Below are 17,987 nucleotides of genomic sequence, written 5' to 3'. Positions count from 1 at the left end.
GGGGATGCCATCTTGTTTGGAAAGTGTCGAAGAAGAGCAGTTTAATCAGTAACAATGAAATTTACATCATGTTGTGTTGATAAATCACTCATTTAACAGCTGATTTATACCACACTTTCCATCTCACACACAGACACACACTTACACAGAAAACAATCACTGTTTGTGTACACACACAACAATAAATGCACATATAAAGCTTGTGTTGTGTTTTTTTCTGGCAAAATCCAGCATGTGACAGGATTTCATATTGTTAGACTAGTTATTTCAAATAACACAGAGTGTGTTTTACATGAGTAGATTATAGGAAGCTGAAGTCATTCAGCGCTTCGTTTATGGGCCCATCTGAGAAATCAAAGCATGGTGGTTGGATTTACTTTATACACAAGAAGCATTTTAGCATTTTTATTTTTTATTTTTTGCCTGTCTGAAAACAGATATTAAAAACAAGATTGCCAAGCAGGAGATTGTGGTTTAAGGCCCTTGTGTAAACAAATTCAACAGTCCAAGGGCTAAAGTGTGACAAGATCAAAGTGAGGCCCAAAAGCACAGTTTTCAGGAGAGAAAACGGCAATTAAGTCTGAAACGTGGATCAAAATGAGAAAAAGAGGGAAAGATGCAGTTACAATTAACAATTAATCTAGCTGCAAAGATAGAAGATGTAACAGTTTGAATTACACGTGCACTTTATGGCTTTAAAATTGTTACGCTCCGAGTCAATTTTCCTCTATCATTTATAGCAATTATGTATTTGGCTGTAAGTTCATTTAATGTGAAGGTGACTGACAGCTCAGCAGTAACGCCCTGCTTATATAGAACAAACGGTCTAATGAAGAGAGCTGTTCTCACCACCACTCGATGTCATGTAGCTTATAAGACACCCAAAGCACATTTTTAAAAATGCTGATTAATCAACTGATTATTAGCTTGGTCATTTAATCAAATTCATTTTATTTTATTGTTTTATCATAAAACAAATATCACAAGAGCTGCTCATGACACCTTCCAGAGTTTTGTTTTGCAATCAAGTGTCAATTTTTCTCATTAAGGACATATATCTAGTAGTTATGAACTGATTTTTTTTTCTAATGCATATTTTTAAAATAAATATAATTTTTTTCTAAAAAGCTCAATATGTTATACGATCAGTGGTAGCAGCTGTTATAGAGCAGATAAATGTGTCCTGGGGAGAGGAATAAAGTGGATGAAACACTACAATAGAAAATGTTAAAGCTTTAAAAGTAGCAATTGCAAGGCATATATGACATTTGATATATATATATATTTATATATGAAACTGTTATATACACTGATAATAACAGAGATTTAAGTATTCACACTATACAGAGTGATGTGACTTTACTCATTGTCAGTCTGTGCGTTTCTTGTCATAAAACTGTGACTTGACTTTCGAAATAGTAGTTTGAATTTATGAGCGGTGTTTAATAAGGGGAGGAGGCATTAAGATTCATTTAAATACTCTCTCACTCCTTTTTATATTAGCCATAAATGGAAGGGGAAAAGCAGAATTATTTTCTTTCATTGCCTTTCTCTTCACAAAATGCATCTTTAATGACGTACATAGGTCACTGCCATACTTATCTTGTGCTTCCCAAACTTTTTAGTATCTAGTAATTTCTTTTTTCCCCTCTTATCAGTAATTATAACTGGAGGCCTCAGGTTTGAGCTATGAGCCTGAAACAACAGCTGAGCTCGCAGTCACTAGCTAAATGCGAGTAGATGTGTGTGCTATCCAGGTGATAGCTGTCTGTCTGTGCTTTCACAAGTCTGATCCAGTAAATCTCATATCAATATTTCCTGTATGTTACTTCCAGCCTAACTCTTGTTTGTTCATACTGTAATACATAATGTAAATGTGGTTTTCAAGCTGACGTATTAACCGTAAACGTCAGTTTTGTAGCTTTATGGGTCAGACTAGGACTGTGAGGTGCACAAAACAGTCAGGGCAAGAAACCCCAACACATTTCCTCATTGTTCATAAATTACATAATTTCAATTGTTTAAGTCTGGATGAAGTAAACACCAATATCCAGTCTGGAATGTCCATTTTATAGTGCAAGCTTTCTGGAAACGTAAAGTTACAATTTAACTTATTTGAGGGTCTGCCATATTTACCCGAATCACAGACGAGGAGCCAAATGAAATGACAGAGAGGAGTTGGCAGAGGCAGAAAGACAACAGGAGTTCAGGAGACAAACTGAAGGTGAGGGAAACATTCACTACAGAGAGGCAGAGCTGGTGTTTCACCTCCACAGAATTATAGAAAAGGCTGGCTGGGGAAAATGCTCAGCTCTCATGTAGTGAAAAAATGCTCTTACAGCCAGTAAAAAGGAATTTTATGTGCTCGATTTTTGCTACGATCCCTCCAGAATGAACACAAAAAGGAAAGCTATCTATAACCCTCACATACAAATCAGTCTATGAATATACAGGATGAGTTAGTCAGCATATCCCTAAAGGAGATCTCCATTAAAGTCAGAAAAATGAGCATCCGAATTAGATCACATCTGTGCTTCAGTTAAAGCTTGATAACAATAAACGAGTTTGGAGAACTGTGTGTTGGAGGTCCTTCGGTAACCCTGTGTGTAATTCTTTTTACTAAATGGATTTTTTTTCCCACTAAAAATGTGTATTGATATTGGAAAAACCCAGGTGAGTTTGCTGATGGAAAAATAGACTAGAAACTGATTAACTTTTATTGCAGCTGAACGAGCCCCCGTGAGTGATATCACCCCTACTCTCTGTTGGTTTGACTGCTGTATTTAAAAACTTAAGTGCTTCCTTTTTGAGGAGCGAGTAACAAGATCAGGAAAACAATCATTCTTCTCTGTGTATATATATATATATATATATATATATATGTATATATGTGTGTGCGTGTGTGTGTGTGCCTTGTCTCCGTTTGATATCTACATCTTTGTCTCTGATACACAAAAATCATTGTGTTCACATATCACATTTATAATATGATTAATTAGGAAGGTAGAGCAAATACGTGTTGGTGAACCCTGCTTTCTTCAACAGTAGTAAAGAATTTATGAATTATAAATAAAAACAAACATTGCCAGGATGATAAACAAAGACAGTAAGAGTGTCTGTCACCTGGTGAGCAAAGATTCCTGGTTCCCTAAAAAGCCCAAAACTGAATCAGCTGTTATTAAAAGATGCACAAATTTCACTTTCTCTATCATCTCTTTAGAAATGCAGAGTTTGTATGATTCAAAGAAACAGCTCCGCATTCATAACCATGCATCACTAAATAGGCTAACAAAACTTTTTTAATTTTAATTTTTTAATTTGTAGTGTGAGCGAGTTGATGATGGATCAGCGTGAAACTTTTGGCTTTCTGTGTCTCTGTTAACAATTAATAATTAGTGAAAGAAGTGGGACTGTGATCCTGCAGGTCATAAAGACAAAGAGCGGAGCAAAGTTGTGCTGATTGAAAACGGATCGTATCAGAGGAGTCTGGTTCTTTAATAAAGCATTTAAAAGGAAATGGAAACCCCAGCCCCTAACCATATTTATTCTCTTCTGTAGCAATCAAAATGTGCTGCAGAGGAAATGAATAAATGGCAACATGTTTGTTGTTTTCACTGCCATTTGCTCAGAGTAATAAAGCCAAATATAGTGTACCATTGATGGGACAGTGATGTACTGGTGTTTAAGATTGCTTCTCCATCTCCTGCCACCCTTTCAGTCCAATTTAAGCTATTTGTCAGAACACCAAGCTGTTGCCGGAGGCAAAGAGATGTATAGTCTCAAATGCAGTGCTGGGAAATAATTCCCTGCTCAGCTTTGGTCAATAATGTTGCATTTACACTGCAGAGTTATTGAAAAATCGCTGAAATTGGATTTGTTCATGCAACAGAACTTCTCATAACAGAGTTGAGAAGGTTTCTTTGTGTTTTGGAGTACCTCTGTATGTAAGAGTCTTTAAAGGCAGGTCTAAACCTGTTACATTTCCATAAACCACCCTGGGACATGTTGACAGCACTCACTGTGCTGTAGGATTTTATACAAACACGTCTTGTGTGATCTTCCTGTGTGTCCTCACATTTAGGATTTACTTAAATTTAATCTCCAGTTGCATCATCTTATCAGAGCTCCATGAAGGTAGTTCTCAAATTGCTGCACCTTAGTGAGTCAGCCATTGAGGCCTCTTAATTGCTAATTCTGTCAGTTTAATTAATTAAAGTTCAAAACTGGAGCAGCCTCTTTAAAAAATTCATGCATATCTGTGGATGAAGTCCTTCACGTAAAAAAGGAGCTGTGGGATGGTTGGAGTTTTTCTCTTTTAGTGTAAATTTGTCTCACTGTTTCTGTCAGTGGGTTCCTGCTGCTGTTTATTCTTAACATTTAAAAAATGATTAAAAATGTAATATTTGTTGGAGTTTCAGTTGTACTGAGCTTTTGAGCTTGTAGGGCAAAGTTTGCTTTTGACATTGATGTCCCAAACTAAATTACTGCATAAATAAATAGCCGAGAACGGAGATAGGAAAAACCTGAACCTTTTACTACTACTGTGAGCACATCCTATTATGCTGTCGGAGCATTTTACTACACGGGTTTAGTCCAGTTATATAAAAAAGTATATATGTAAAAATATATAAAGGTTGTTTTAGTAATTTAGTCTAAGCTGAAACATTACTATCCTGTTGGAAAAGGTCTTTCAATAGACTGTATATAAAAGATGGACATACTTGAGGTCTGCAAAGGAAGCCAGCGTGGCGAACCAACAGATTAAAAGACTGTTCCTTACCACGGGCAGTAAAAAGCACAACACCCCCTCTGCTCCCTAAGACTGTGGTACAAGAACTGAAAATACACTTTTACATATGTGACCCTCATCTCTTCTGTTACATTTGCATTTTGCACTGTTACCGTGGCAACTACACCAGAACCGCAAACCTCTCTGAAACTCTACAATGCAACCTGGCATGCACATCTCTCGAAATGTAACTATCTGTGTCCTCGACACGCCCACGTTATTGTGATTGGCCTGTTCAGTACCACTGATTCCTCCTGCATGTTCCTCCATCTGTTGGCCAGTAGGGGGTGAATCTGCTATTTGCAAAAAGAACTCGATTTATAGGTGAATCTATAAGAAAAATGTATTTTGTTTTCCTTGGTTTCCTTTGGCTTCACTGTTGTGAATGCAGATGGAGACATACTTATTTTTACTTCTTATATACTTCTATATTTGTTATTATATATCTTTGAAATCTGCTTGAAGTCTGTTGCTTGGGGAGCTGGTTAGGTTGGTGCATTGCAATGTAAATTCTCTGTGCATCAGTCCACATGGTCAAAAACACAGGCATGCACATGGACGTCCACAAGGACCCTTGTGCAATGTTGCTACAACATATATGTGCCGTGTCTCTTGAATTTTTCAGTCTCAGTCTGATTTCAAAACATAAAAAGCAACCAGAACAATATTCAGCTCTAGGCTTCATGGTAAGACTTCACAGACCCATGGTGGCTATGTCTATCTTTTATATACAGTGTATGAACTGTTCCAGAATGATAATTCAGCCATTTATAGTAAACAAGGGGTCGCTGAATGGACATGGGAAAGGAAAAGTGTGATTCATTTGCTATGACCTTCTCATTCAATGTCAACCCCGTTGAACCTCCAGGAGATTTCGGGCTACTTTGTTACACAGCACTCCTCACTGCCATCATCAAAACACCAAATAAAGGGAATATCTTTGGGAGAATGATGTTTCATCCCTCAAGCAGAGTGCCAGAGACTTGGAAAATCAAGACGCACTTTATGTTGCATTTTTCTTTCATTTGTCACCCATCCATAAATCTGTTTGAAATGCCTCTCGGCTTCTATTCAACTCTGTAAGGTACATTTAACGAACTTGCCACTGGCAAGGTAGACAGACTCAATCAGCTATTACGCAGCTCTCTTTGGATCTTTTTTGTCTAATAAATTTCATTTATTTCCACCTCTCTTAAAGTTGGTGCACTGTTGTGGTCCCTTGAGGATTATGTGTTGTGCATCCACACATCTTAGCGTAACTCTTTAAAGTTGACCTGGCTTTGATTTTTTTTTTTTTTGTAGAGAAGGAAAAGTAAACTTGCAACCTAAAGCCCCCTGTGTAAAACACACTCGCTGCGAGACAAGTGGATTCAATCTTCAACTAGGCAGAACTGTATGTTTTCCAGCTGTACTCATCTCTCTCACTCTCTATCTGTCTCTAATCTCATAATATATCTGATCCTGGGCCAGACAGAAACAACTGTTACCTGCAACCACTTAGAATAACAAGCAGCTCAAGCAGGCCTGCAGGGCCAAATCTATGACTCCTGGAGCATGAAATCCACTTGGCATGCAAGTGGGTTGTGTTTCTGACTGGAGAACATATTGGTCCCATACTGTAGGGCTCCAATGCAGAATGCCAAGGAGGAGCCCCAGAGGACTTCATAACTGAGCAAGCAGCAAATAAAAACCACTCCGGCATACTCTGACTTCAATTGAACTTCAGCTCAGAGCTCGTGTTGCTCCTGCACCCACAGAAGACACTGTGATGCATTTTCTCTAAATAAGAACATTATTCAAAATTAGTTAGCTTCAAAGTTAGCTCCATTTACAGCAAGTGTAATTTATGACTCCAATTACTTTGTAGTCTGAAAAACTAATTTCGGAACATTAGAACTACATCATCATCACCATCATTATATCTTAACTACTCACACCCAGCACTGTGTCTGCATTTAGTAAATAGGAAATGGGTGTTGTTCATCATGTAAAGCCCACATAAAAGTGGGGTTAACAGTAACTAGTTGTGGCACCTAGTCTTTTCATCGCTTTGTTTTCAAGTTTATCAAACAAGTCTTAGTTATTACATTTCTCTTATTAATCTCTTATCTTATTGCATTCAAGGAGACAGACTCACCCTGAAACCATCACATGCAAGCTCGTACTAACTAGATTTAGAAGGATACAGGATGAAGACGGATGATGCGAGGCTGCAGTATGCATCTGCTCAACTATGTATGTGTTTGCAGGGCTTGTGTATCTCTCGGTGAGTTTTGTGAGCTTTTTTTCAACTGAGAATCTAATTAATAGGCAGAGAATATGCATGAAACGGCACAGGCAATTTAGAGATATATTATCAAAAAGACTGTCGAGCCTCTGAACATGCAGTTAGAAATATTCGACCCCTGGCAGAGCAGAGGAAGAAGCAGTGAAAAGTCTATGGAATCGTGGAAGAAAAAGTACACAAAGTTTATATCTATTCACACTAATCCCATTTCTTTGGGGGTATTTATATCCAAAACAACAACAGCAGCAGCAGAGGAGACAGTAGAAGGAGATAGTGGAGGCAGCCTGCCACGTGATAGGCCCTCCCTCTTAGAGACTCCTGGTTGATCTCTTCTTGGTTGGGTGAGCCGTTAGGGGACACCGAGGCCGCTGGGTGGGTGTTACGGTTGGAGCACATGTCATAAAGGTTTCCGGAGAACTGCATTTTCTTAGACTCCTGGCGGAGAGACTCCCAGACAGCTGCCGCTTCCTCGGGACAGCCAGCCATCGCCACGTTAGCGCAGTCATGGAACTCATCCCACGACCTGCAGAGAGGAGCGAGAGTAAGACGGAGACATCTGATTATTTGGCTTGTGGATCATGTTAATATTTCAGCGCGCAACACATTCAAAGCAGTTTTATCCATCTGTACAAACTATTGCACTAGATGCTGGATTTTTCCAGAAAGCTGTAACTTCATATGTAAACAAAACAGGAATTATTAAAGCATTTCCTTTGTAGAGAGGTGAGTGAGTCTATGGTTCAGACTAAACTTCAAATTTACTTTCCGCTCTAACGACTGCAGATTTTGAGTGCATAATCTATAGTTCATCACTTAGAAGCTGTTCAAAATGAAATACAATAACTACCAAATTGATTATCATGGCAGCACACACATTCATGGTGCCCAGGGGATGGGTCCCTTGATACCTCCTTGTATGCCCCTGGGAAATCAAGGATTTCCCCATTTAAGCGAAAAACTATAAAATCTGCATGCATGATTACTGTAGGACACATTTTTCTTTTCTTCAGCATCGCCAGTGACGTTCACCTTGATGTCTTCAGTGAAACATCTCAAACACTTTTGTCAAAGTATTCATAACCCCCTCAGAGTGAACTGCAATATCTACAGTGAGTCTGAGACTTTAAATGTTTCTTTGGAAACCTCTTTTCTGCTTCTACCTGAGTTTTCCTGCCAAAGGACTTTGATAATAGTTTTATAATACTTTGAAAACTGGAGGCTAGACGTTTCTGACCCGGAGGTGACTCAAACACTGCATCATTACTCTGTTGCAGCATCGTCAGGACGCTTTAGAAACTTTTAAACTAGTTATGTGTAGTTAACCAGCAACACACACACTGACCTTGTATGAGAGGTGTTTCATGGGGCTTTTCAAACCAAATCCTCAAAATCATGTTATTTTACCCGTAGACCCTTATCTTTCTTTCTGTCACGGTTCTGGGTCGGTTCGACCCAGCATTTTGAGTTTCTGATGTTTTGGTTTATTTTTGCACTATGGGCTGCCCTTTGATACTCTTGTGCTTTGATCGTTATTGGATTTCTAGGTTTCTGTTTGTTCGTGTTTAAGGATTTGTTGCCTCATGTATAGTTTGGGTTCCATGCGTTATTTTCTGTCTGCCTCTCAGTGTTGAGTCTGTGTGTGATGGTTTCTGGTTTCCTGTTTTACTTTGAAAGTTCATGTCTCATGTCAGTGCGTTCAGTTTTACCTCTCCCCTGTCTTGTTAGCCTGATTTCTCCCAGCTGTGTCTCCCTCTTGTTGCCCATTCCTTGATTACTCCCCGGTGTATATAAGCCCTGTGTTTTCCTGTGCTCCCTGTTGCGTTGTACCTTCAACTTGCTGTGTGTTCATGATTTCCAGTCCTCCAGCACCTCAGTTTAGAGTTTTGTTTTGCTTTTGTGAGTCTTATTTTATGTAGACGTTTGTCCAGCAATAAGGCTGCGTTTTCAGTTTAAATCTTGTCTCCAAAGAGTCCTGCATTTTGGGTCCACCACTCCAGCCTGCCTGCCACACAGCCGACCATGACACTTTCCTTTTCTGCACTTGTGCATTAAATAGACTTTTTAAAAGCACAGAAAATATGTGACTTTTTCCATTCAAGTTTGACATTCAACCTCCTGTCACTGTGTCTTCACCTCATTGACTTCTTTTTTCACCTAAATCTAAGTCAGTTACACCTTGAGTATAAACAACCCAAATCAATAATTAATTGCCATTATTATTCTCAATGAAATGATATGAAAAGATTTTAAACAGGCAGTTCTGGTAAAGATTTGCTGACAGTGAAGCATTCGTCCTTTCACCGAGTAAATCAAATCCAGCCTGTTTGCTTGCTCCCTTGACTTCGTTCAGTTGTTGCCAAGAGACCATCTGCTGATCTTCGATGCTCTGAGAGCAAGGGTCACCCTACGGGTTAGACTGAAATGTGGAAAAACCTTCATTAGAGTGTGGAAGGTAAATGCGTGTTTGTTGAATCACTGCTGTGTTATACCCATCAACAAAACATGAATTTGACACACTTTCTTAGATCTATTTTAAAGCCAAATGAAAGGAAGCATTATTTACGATGAGAGGCAGGTGAGGAAGAAGTGACTTTAAGTAATCTTGCACAAAGATATTTTTTAAAGGATATCTTGCAGCGAAACACAAAATTAAACTTTATTCCAAACACTCTTGAGCTCCACATCCACAGCAAGTCTATTTGGCTGTAATTGGCTGCTAATTCTCCCTCTCATTGTGGCTGTGCTGCCTAAATTGTCTCTGAGGAGAGTTAACTACGAGAAGCGAGGCGCAGAGTTGGGGGAAAAAGTAGAAGCAGATGACTCTGTTCAAAGTCTGCCACAGAAGCACTCAAAAAACACAAAAGTTTTCATAATTAATGCTGGCAAAACATCATGCGGCACTCCAACTTTCAAAAGACAAGAGCTACATTTAAACCCATTACTGGACAATACATACAAGGTATATTATTTAGATACTGCATCCACTGCGTCTTATTGAAACAAATATCATTTAATCTCGGGGGACTCAAACTTGGGAGTTTTGTAAAGCTACAGTGCTAAACACAACACCACTGTGCATGGCATAGCTAAAGCCAAGCTTTATCTGTAGGACAGATAACCTCTATTATGATTCTATGGAGCCCTGCAAGGGACATGGGGAAAAAAGTTGAAGTTGAACTTTTGCAAGATCTCGCAAAACTTCGAACTGGTGAGTAACAGACGTCTCCGAAAACGTCGGAGCACTTTTGCAAATATGTGATGTCTTGATAAAAGTTTATTTTGTGACCCAGAAAGAGTAATATTAAAACTAAGTTTTGGGACATTGGGACAGCTTTCGTTGCCTGGCTCGTCACCTATCCCAGAATTCATAGCGCAGCCCAGCCAATTCCATTTTTCAACAATGGCAGCAGCTACTTAGTTTTAATATTATCATTTCTGGGTAATTTCTGACTCAGATGGATGGATGGATCTATCAAGCACTGGGAATGTCTCAGATTTCCAGGACAGTGTTGATGGCGGTGTTAAGCAGTGTGGTTTTTTAGTGCGTTAAATTGCCACTGCAGAATCGCAATCTGTTTCTAATGCATAGCTCCCTGAGTACCTCGAGTTTAAAAACACTCATTAATGATTTTTGAATCTTTTATTGATCTATTGTTGAATTGTAGATGATGAAACCCCAAAATTCACAGCATCCAGTTTGCCCACAGTGTTTGGCAGATTGGCGATCCTCTCCCCATTTTCACTTCTGGAGGACGCAGCCTCTCTAGGATGCTAATTTGTTTGACCAGGTGTTTTTTAAGCATTACACATCTTATCAAGTCTTTTGTTGCATCTATGTCAACCTATTAAATCAAATTGAATATCAAAATATCCTTCCACCCATCTACTTTCTCAACCTCGTAAATAAATAGGGTTGTGGAAATATGTTTATACAGAAAGAAAAAGAAAACTGTGCTCTCAAGTTATTTTAATTGCCACATTCCTCTGTCTGCTTGTTTTTTAGGCAGTGAGAAAATGACCCACATCAGAACATAGTTGTTCGCAGTGGGCAAAGGACAGGAACTGAACTGGAGTCACAGTGAAAATTTGTGGCCCCATTTGAAATGAAGAATCGATTCAAATTGAAAAGCGAATCAAACTAAAGTGTTTTCTGGCTCTTAACTTTCCACAAAATGTCAGCGCAGTTCATTTAGCCATATGCTTTATGGCTTTTTCCACGCTGCAGGAAAACACTATGGATGAGTCCACTGCTAAAAGAATTGATCAGCCGAATCTAATTCAAACAAATAGATAAATCATAATGAGACAGGATGTTCTCCTTTGTTGCAGTCTAACACTGTGATGCCCCGAGGGCTGACGTCGTTATTAATCTTGTGAAATGTAGCTGTAAATTTCACCGAAAGTGAACTCATGAAGCAGAAGCTCTAAACATAGAAACATCATTTTCTCCTTCTGGGTGACTTTTCTTACTGTATCAGTACAGGATGTCAGTTTGATGACATTTGCTGCTGATCAGAAGCACCTAGATACAAACGCACATACACGGTCCGAGACACACACATTTTTAAACTTCCTCTGACAGCTTCCAGCACGCTTCCGCCTTCTTTTCTGTCACACACAAGTATAATTCGTTTAAGCTGTCTTCAGAGAAGGGACCACACATGCATGATTTCCCACGTATATCTTCATATAATTAAAGTAGCCATCATTACTGCAGGCTTTGCTTCCCTTAATGACTGTGTGTGTGTGTTGGCCTTTATCCAGGACTTAAGTGGACCACTTCCGACAAAAAGGGCTGCAGTAAGAGGACAACAGCTTTCCTGCTGCTGTGGGAGGAGCAGCTGATGGAGGAGGTGGAAAGGGCAGCATCTGGCTATCGTTTGTGTGTATGTGGACAAAAAACAGTGAGTGCAGGAGTGTGTCTAGAAGATAACACGGGAAAGACAAAGTCAGGAAGGGAGGGCGTCCTGCGCAGGAGTGCAGCTTTTTTTCTTCTTTTTTTTGATTCGGGTGTGAGTTTGTGTATCTTTCCTTCAGTGTTTTGTGAACGTAAGAGTACGGGTCTCTGCACACAGTCACAGGTGGTGCAGAGACAGCACAAACGCAGCGAGGACACTGACAGACAAGCAGCTGCTTTCACAATAATAAAACCTCCTGAGAGTACGTCTGTTCTGCTGTTAGCATGCTGCTGCTGCTGACATCCAAAAATCTCCAAACACCAATTCTGAGTTGTTTTTTTTTGTTGCTTTCTCTTTTCTATTTTGACCATCTGGGTGTTCACTAAGTTTCGTGGCTCTCTGTCACTGGTAACAATTACTGATATGCGAGGAAGCTGTATGTAACACTTTCGTCAAAACAGTGTTAGTTCAGGAGATTTGGGGAGGCAAAACAGTGCTAGGGAGGAGAACAGGAGAGACTGAGATATTAGAGAACACAAGCAACAAAAAGGTTCAAAAAGTAGCCCGGAGAGACAGTTTGTACCCTAAATGTAGTAAATCTGAGAAGAATTAGAGCACCGTTTGATACTCTCGAGGTTAGTAACCTACATAGAATCATGTGGAGTTCCAACTTTAAGACTACATGATGGTTTTACAGCTGTTACATTGATAATTATAAAAAATGAAAAAATTAAATGACTATAGCTGACACTGCTCAAGTTAATCTTTCAGTCATTAAATCAGTTTACACTTACAGCTTTTGGAGTTTTCCTCTTTTCACCTGTAGGGTTGAGTTGTAAGTGAAAGAGTCAATTTGTGATTGAAGCGAAGACTTTCAGTTTTCATTCAGTAGGTTTTGCAAAAAAGTTGCTTTAACTGTTTAGGAATTAAAGCCATTTTATATGTAGCCTCCTAATTTCAGAGGGGGACTACATATAGATTTCATTACATTTTTAAAAAAACCCAAAATAGTTGAAAATAGCCAGTTGAGACCCGTTCTTTCTTTATTTCATGACAAATGAAACAAACTATTTCTAAGGATAAGAAAAGCAACTTCACAACATCTCATCAAGTCAAGAACACTCTTGTTCAGGTATATCTATCACTTTAAACATCTACAACCAAGAAATGTTTTAATGAATGAATATACAGTCTTTATTGGACGGTGCAAAACTATGTTTACACTTAAAAGTCCAGATTAGGCCTGGTCACAAAATATTGAAAATAACTTGTACAAGGAGAAAAGTATGGAAAAAGAGAAGCAGCTCATGATGTGAAGCAGATAACATTGATGTTATGGCATGGGCATGTATGGCTGCAAATGAAACCGGTCACTAGTGGTCATTGATGATGTGAGTACTGATAGAAGTAGCAGGAAGTATACAGGGCAGTACTCTTTGCTCAGACTGTGACAAATGCTGCTAAACTGATTGCAGAGCGCTTCCCAGTGCAAATGGACAATAACTCAAAACATGCAGCCGAAGCAACCCAAAACTATCTCAATGCAAAAAAGTGGGTTGTTCTTCATTGTCCAAGTAAGTCACCTGATCTCAAACCCAACAGAGCATCGCTTTCAGACATTAAATAAAAAAACTAAATGTGCAGAGACCCACAAACAAGCAGGAACTGAAAGTGTCTGCAGTAAAGGCCTGTCTGAACATATTAAGAGAGGAAACACAGCATCTGATGATGTCAGTGGAAAAACTTTTCATAGCTGGTGTCTGATCTTCTTTTCTGTGCATCTTTGCTGACTTTATATTCCTTCTTGTCCTAACCCTTCAGGCTTAGAGGGAACAAGCTCTGCCCGGTGGTGGAGGGTCCTAATTATTCCAAATTTGTGTTCCAGAGGGTGATGGGAGTCAAAGAGGAGGTACTGGGCCGTGTGTGTGTGGGCTTCCGGTAAACTTCGATGTTGAGGTTGCCATTCTCTTCAATGTGCATGGCGCAGTCCAGGAAAGGCAAACAGTTGTCCTTTGTGTCTTCCCTGGTGAACTTGATGTTTTTATCCACAGTGTTAATGTGCGCAGTGAAGGATTCCACTTCTTGTGTTTTGATTTTGACCCAGGTGTCGTCCACATATCTGTACCAGTGGCTGGGTACTCTTCCTTTGAAAAAGCCAAGAGCCTTTCTTTCCACTTCCTCCATGTAAAGGTTGGCTACAATAGGTGACACGGGGGAGCCCATGGCACAGCCATGTTTTTGTCTGTAAAAGCCTTCGTTGTACTTGAAATATGTAGTGGTGAGGCAGAGGTCTAACAGTGTGCAGATCTGATTGGGTGTGAAGTTGGTCCTGTCCTCCAAGGAGCTGTCTTCTTGTAGTCGATCAACATTGAAGTTTACCGGAAGCTCACACACACGGACCAGTACCTCCTCTTTGACTCCCATCACCCTCTGGAACACAAACTTGGAGTAATTAGGACCCTACACCACCGGGCAGAACATGTTCTCTCTAAGCCTGAAGGAAAAAAGAAGGAACACACACATGTAAAGGAAGCACTTAAAACGTGCGGCTATCCTAACTGGGCATTTATAAAGTCAGCAAAGAAGCACAGAAAAGAAGACCAGACACCAGCGAGGGAGGATAAGAAGGACAGACGCAACAACATTGTCATCCCCTATGTAGCCGGTGTATCAGAGAAACTCAGGAGAGTTTTCTCCAAGCACAACATCCCAGTGTACTTCAGACCCAGCAACACACTCAGACAAAAATTGGTTCACCCAAAAGACAAAACTCCTAAACACAAACTTAACAATGTGGTGTATGCTGTACAGTGCAGCGAGGAATGCCCAGACCTCGACATTGGAGAGACCAAACAGCCACTTCACAAGCGTATGGCACAACATAGAAGAGCCACCTCCACAGGACAAGACTCAGCAGTCCATCTGCATCTAAAGGACAAAGGACACTCTTTCGAGGATGCCAATGTTCACATTTTGGACAGAGAGGACAGAAAGAGGAAAGAGGAGTGAAAGAAGCCATTTATGTCCACTGTGAGCGACCATCTTTGAACAGAGGCGGTGGCTTACAACACCAACTCTCTGCCATCTATAATCCAGTTTTGAGATCCCTCCCCAGACGCCTTAACATCCACTCACATCCTGGGCCATCTGACCTCAGGAAATCACATGATAGGGTGGGGCCAGGTTTCACAATGAGCTCAACCGAAACCCTGGCTGATTGTGACCCACACCCGCTTTCACACCTTGGCTCATATGATTAGGCAGAGGATCATCAGGGGGTCCTTTTGGGACTCTCCACCATTTGACCTTAGAACTGAAGAAGCTTCTCGGGTGAGAGGTGGAACGTCTTCAAGCAACTTAAAGAAGTCCAGACGCTTTTCTTTGCAAGCTCCTTAGACTACGCTGACCTTGATGACTGAGAACCTTCACAGACATATTTCTGCATAGCTTTTTTTAAATTTCACATTTCTGTATAGTTTTCATATTTATATCCTGTTCATAGCCTGTACATAGCTTGTACACCCACTCCAGCCTGTACATACTTATAGTTATAGCAGATTCATAACATACCTTCATACCGTATACATTGTAACATACCCATAATAGACTCATATTTTGTACCCTCATACCTATAACAGACCCATTTCTGTAATATATCTATATTTCTATATTATTGCCAATATATATCTATATCATGGCTAAAGCACTTCTGGATGGATGCTAACTGCATTTCGTTGCCTTGTACTTGTGACATGTGCAATGACAATAAAGTTTAATTCTATTCTAATTCTATTCTATCCTATTCTATAACGTTATAGCGTCCCACTCTGTGGCAGATGGGATAAGTGGTGGTTAACAAGGGGTTAAACACATGGGACTCTCCACCAGTTGTTTTACACTGAAGAAGCCTCTTGGATGAGTGTTGAAACATCTTCATGAACAAAAAAGAAATTCAGTTGCTTTCTTTTCAAGCATTTGAGACTATCATGAACTGGATCACAGACACACAGCCCATCGATTTGTAATGTAAAAACATATGTAAAAACGATTTTGTCTACATCATTTGGTAGCATCCTGCAGACACTGGAGAAAGCAGAGTGATTACTGGGTCTAAAGCTGTGGTTTTAAAGGTAAAAATGAAATAATAATGATAATAATAAATAAAAATTACTGTTGGAGCCTCTCGGCTTCACTAAGTTGAGATATTTAAAAAGAAGCAAATGAATGAAAACAAGTCAGCTACTTTTGAGGAAGACTGCAAAAAATGTTTCATATTAAAACCATCAGACTTCACCTTCACCGTCCTCCATTAGTGTAACCAGGTTGACGCGCTTCATGAAGGCTTCCTTTGCCTTGCTGAAAAGAAAAAGAAATCCTTTTTTCCCTTTGCACAAGAGTTGGTCTATATTTTGCATCTGCAGTATTCATGTAAAGGTTTAAACATGAAATGATTATTTTTATACATGTTCTGTTGCCTAACATGTTGAACTCGTGAGCAGCAGAGGATTTTTATGCATCTGTGGTGGTACTGTTTAATATTTGGCAGCTTTTTATGGGAAAATGAAAAAGTAAAGCACAAAAGCCTCCCTTCTTGTCACTTTAAATGACTTCTAAATCTCTAAGATAACCAGTAAGAGATGCTGAACTCGGGAATATTATGGCCTCTTTGTTTGGCAGCAGTTTCAATCCTAACTGCTGCATCCCAAATGAGCTGTAGAGCTGAAAGTGACTTTAAACTAAGGTAGGAATAGGAATAGAGAGCACTGCGATGAGATGCAATGAAAGCATGAATGGCCTTATCTAAATCTGTAGAGAATAGAAATATAAAAGCAAATAGCAAGGCTGCAGTGAAAGAGGAGAGGGTTTTCTGATAACACCCGTTTTAGGGATCGGTAGACTCCAGCTTTTGTTTGTGTAACCGTAACCAAGGAAACAAATGTTGGATTTTACCTTGCTGTTTTTTCACACTTCACAAATACTTCAGCTAAAAGAGGAGAACCAGGAGTTCTCTAAGCTTTATTCTAAAAGTGCATCCTGTCATTCATCCTCTCTTAAGATACTCTTAAGGTTTTAATCACTGCCTATATGTTATCTTTTAAACATTCAGTGGTGTTAAAAAGTGTTTGACTGCTTCCAGATTTCTTATTTTTTTGTATTTTTCTCACACTTTATCAGTAATTGAGATTGCTCAGTCTGGAAAAGGTTCTAAAGCCATTTCTAAAGCTGTAGATCTCCAGCGTACCACAGTGAGAGCCATTATCCACAAATGGCGAAAACATGAAACAGTGGTGAACCTTCCCAGGAGCAGCCGGCTGACCAAAATTACCCCAAGAGTGCGAGATCGACTCATTCAAGAGGTCACAAAAGAACCCAGAACAACATCCAAAGAACTGCAGGCCTCACTTGCCTCAGTTAAGGTCAGCGTTCACGACTCCACATTAACTGGGCAAACATGGTCTGCATGGCGGGGTTCCAAGATGAAAACCACTGCTGAGCAAAAGGAACAAAAAGGCTCGTCTCAGTTTAGCCAGAAAACATTTTGAAGATCCCTAAGACATTTAGGAAAATTTGTGGACTGATGAGAAAAAACTTAAACTTTTTGGAAGTTGTGTGTCCCATTGCATCTAGTGTAAAAGTAACAGCATTTCTGAAAAGGAACATCATACCACCAGTAAAACAGGGTGGTGGTAGTGTGATGGTCTGGAGCTGTTTTGCTGCCTCAGGACCTGGAAGACTTACTGTGGTAAACTGAACCATGAATTCTGTTGTCTGCCAAAACATCCTGAAAGAGAATATCTGGCCATCTGTGTGACCTCAACCTGAAGCGCACTTGGGTCTTGGAAGAGGTCAGTGATCCAAAACACTCCAAGTCCACCTCTAAATGGCTTAAGAAAAACAAAATGAAGGCTTTGGAGTGGCCTAGTCAAAGTCCTGACCTGAATCTGATTGAGATGCTGTGGCATGACCTTAAAAAGGCGGTTTATCATGGGAAACCCTCCAATGTGGCTGAATT

The 17,987-nt window shown here is 39.8% G+C and overlaps 1 protein-coding gene across 1 annotated transcript in view; it reads right to left on the bottom strand.

Moving 5' to 3' along the window:
- Positions 1–6,605: 6,605 nt before the first annotated feature.
- The window catches only part of nrn1la (neuritin 1-like a), a 107,777-nt gene continuing 96,395 nt past the window's right edge, over positions 6,606–17,987 (bottom strand). The window contains exon 3 of the mRNA XM_085464580.1: positions 6,606–7,599. Within this exon, the coding sequence (XP_085320706.1) occupies positions 7,299–7,599 (301 nt within the window). The 3' untranslated portion in view covers positions 6,606–7,298. The remainder of the gene's footprint in view (positions 7,600–17,987) is intronic.

This window comes from Copadichromis virginalis, linkage group LG7 (assembly GCF_057382275.1).
Source record: "Copadichromis virginalis isolate Kocher_CV1m ecotype Utaka linkage group LG7, C_Virginalis_male_GT1.1, whole genome shotgun sequence".
NCBI classification, from domain to species: Eukaryota; Metazoa; Chordata; class Actinopteri; order Cichliformes; family Cichlidae; genus Copadichromis; species Copadichromis virginalis.
This window is presented reverse-complemented; position numbering and strand designations above follow the sequence as displayed.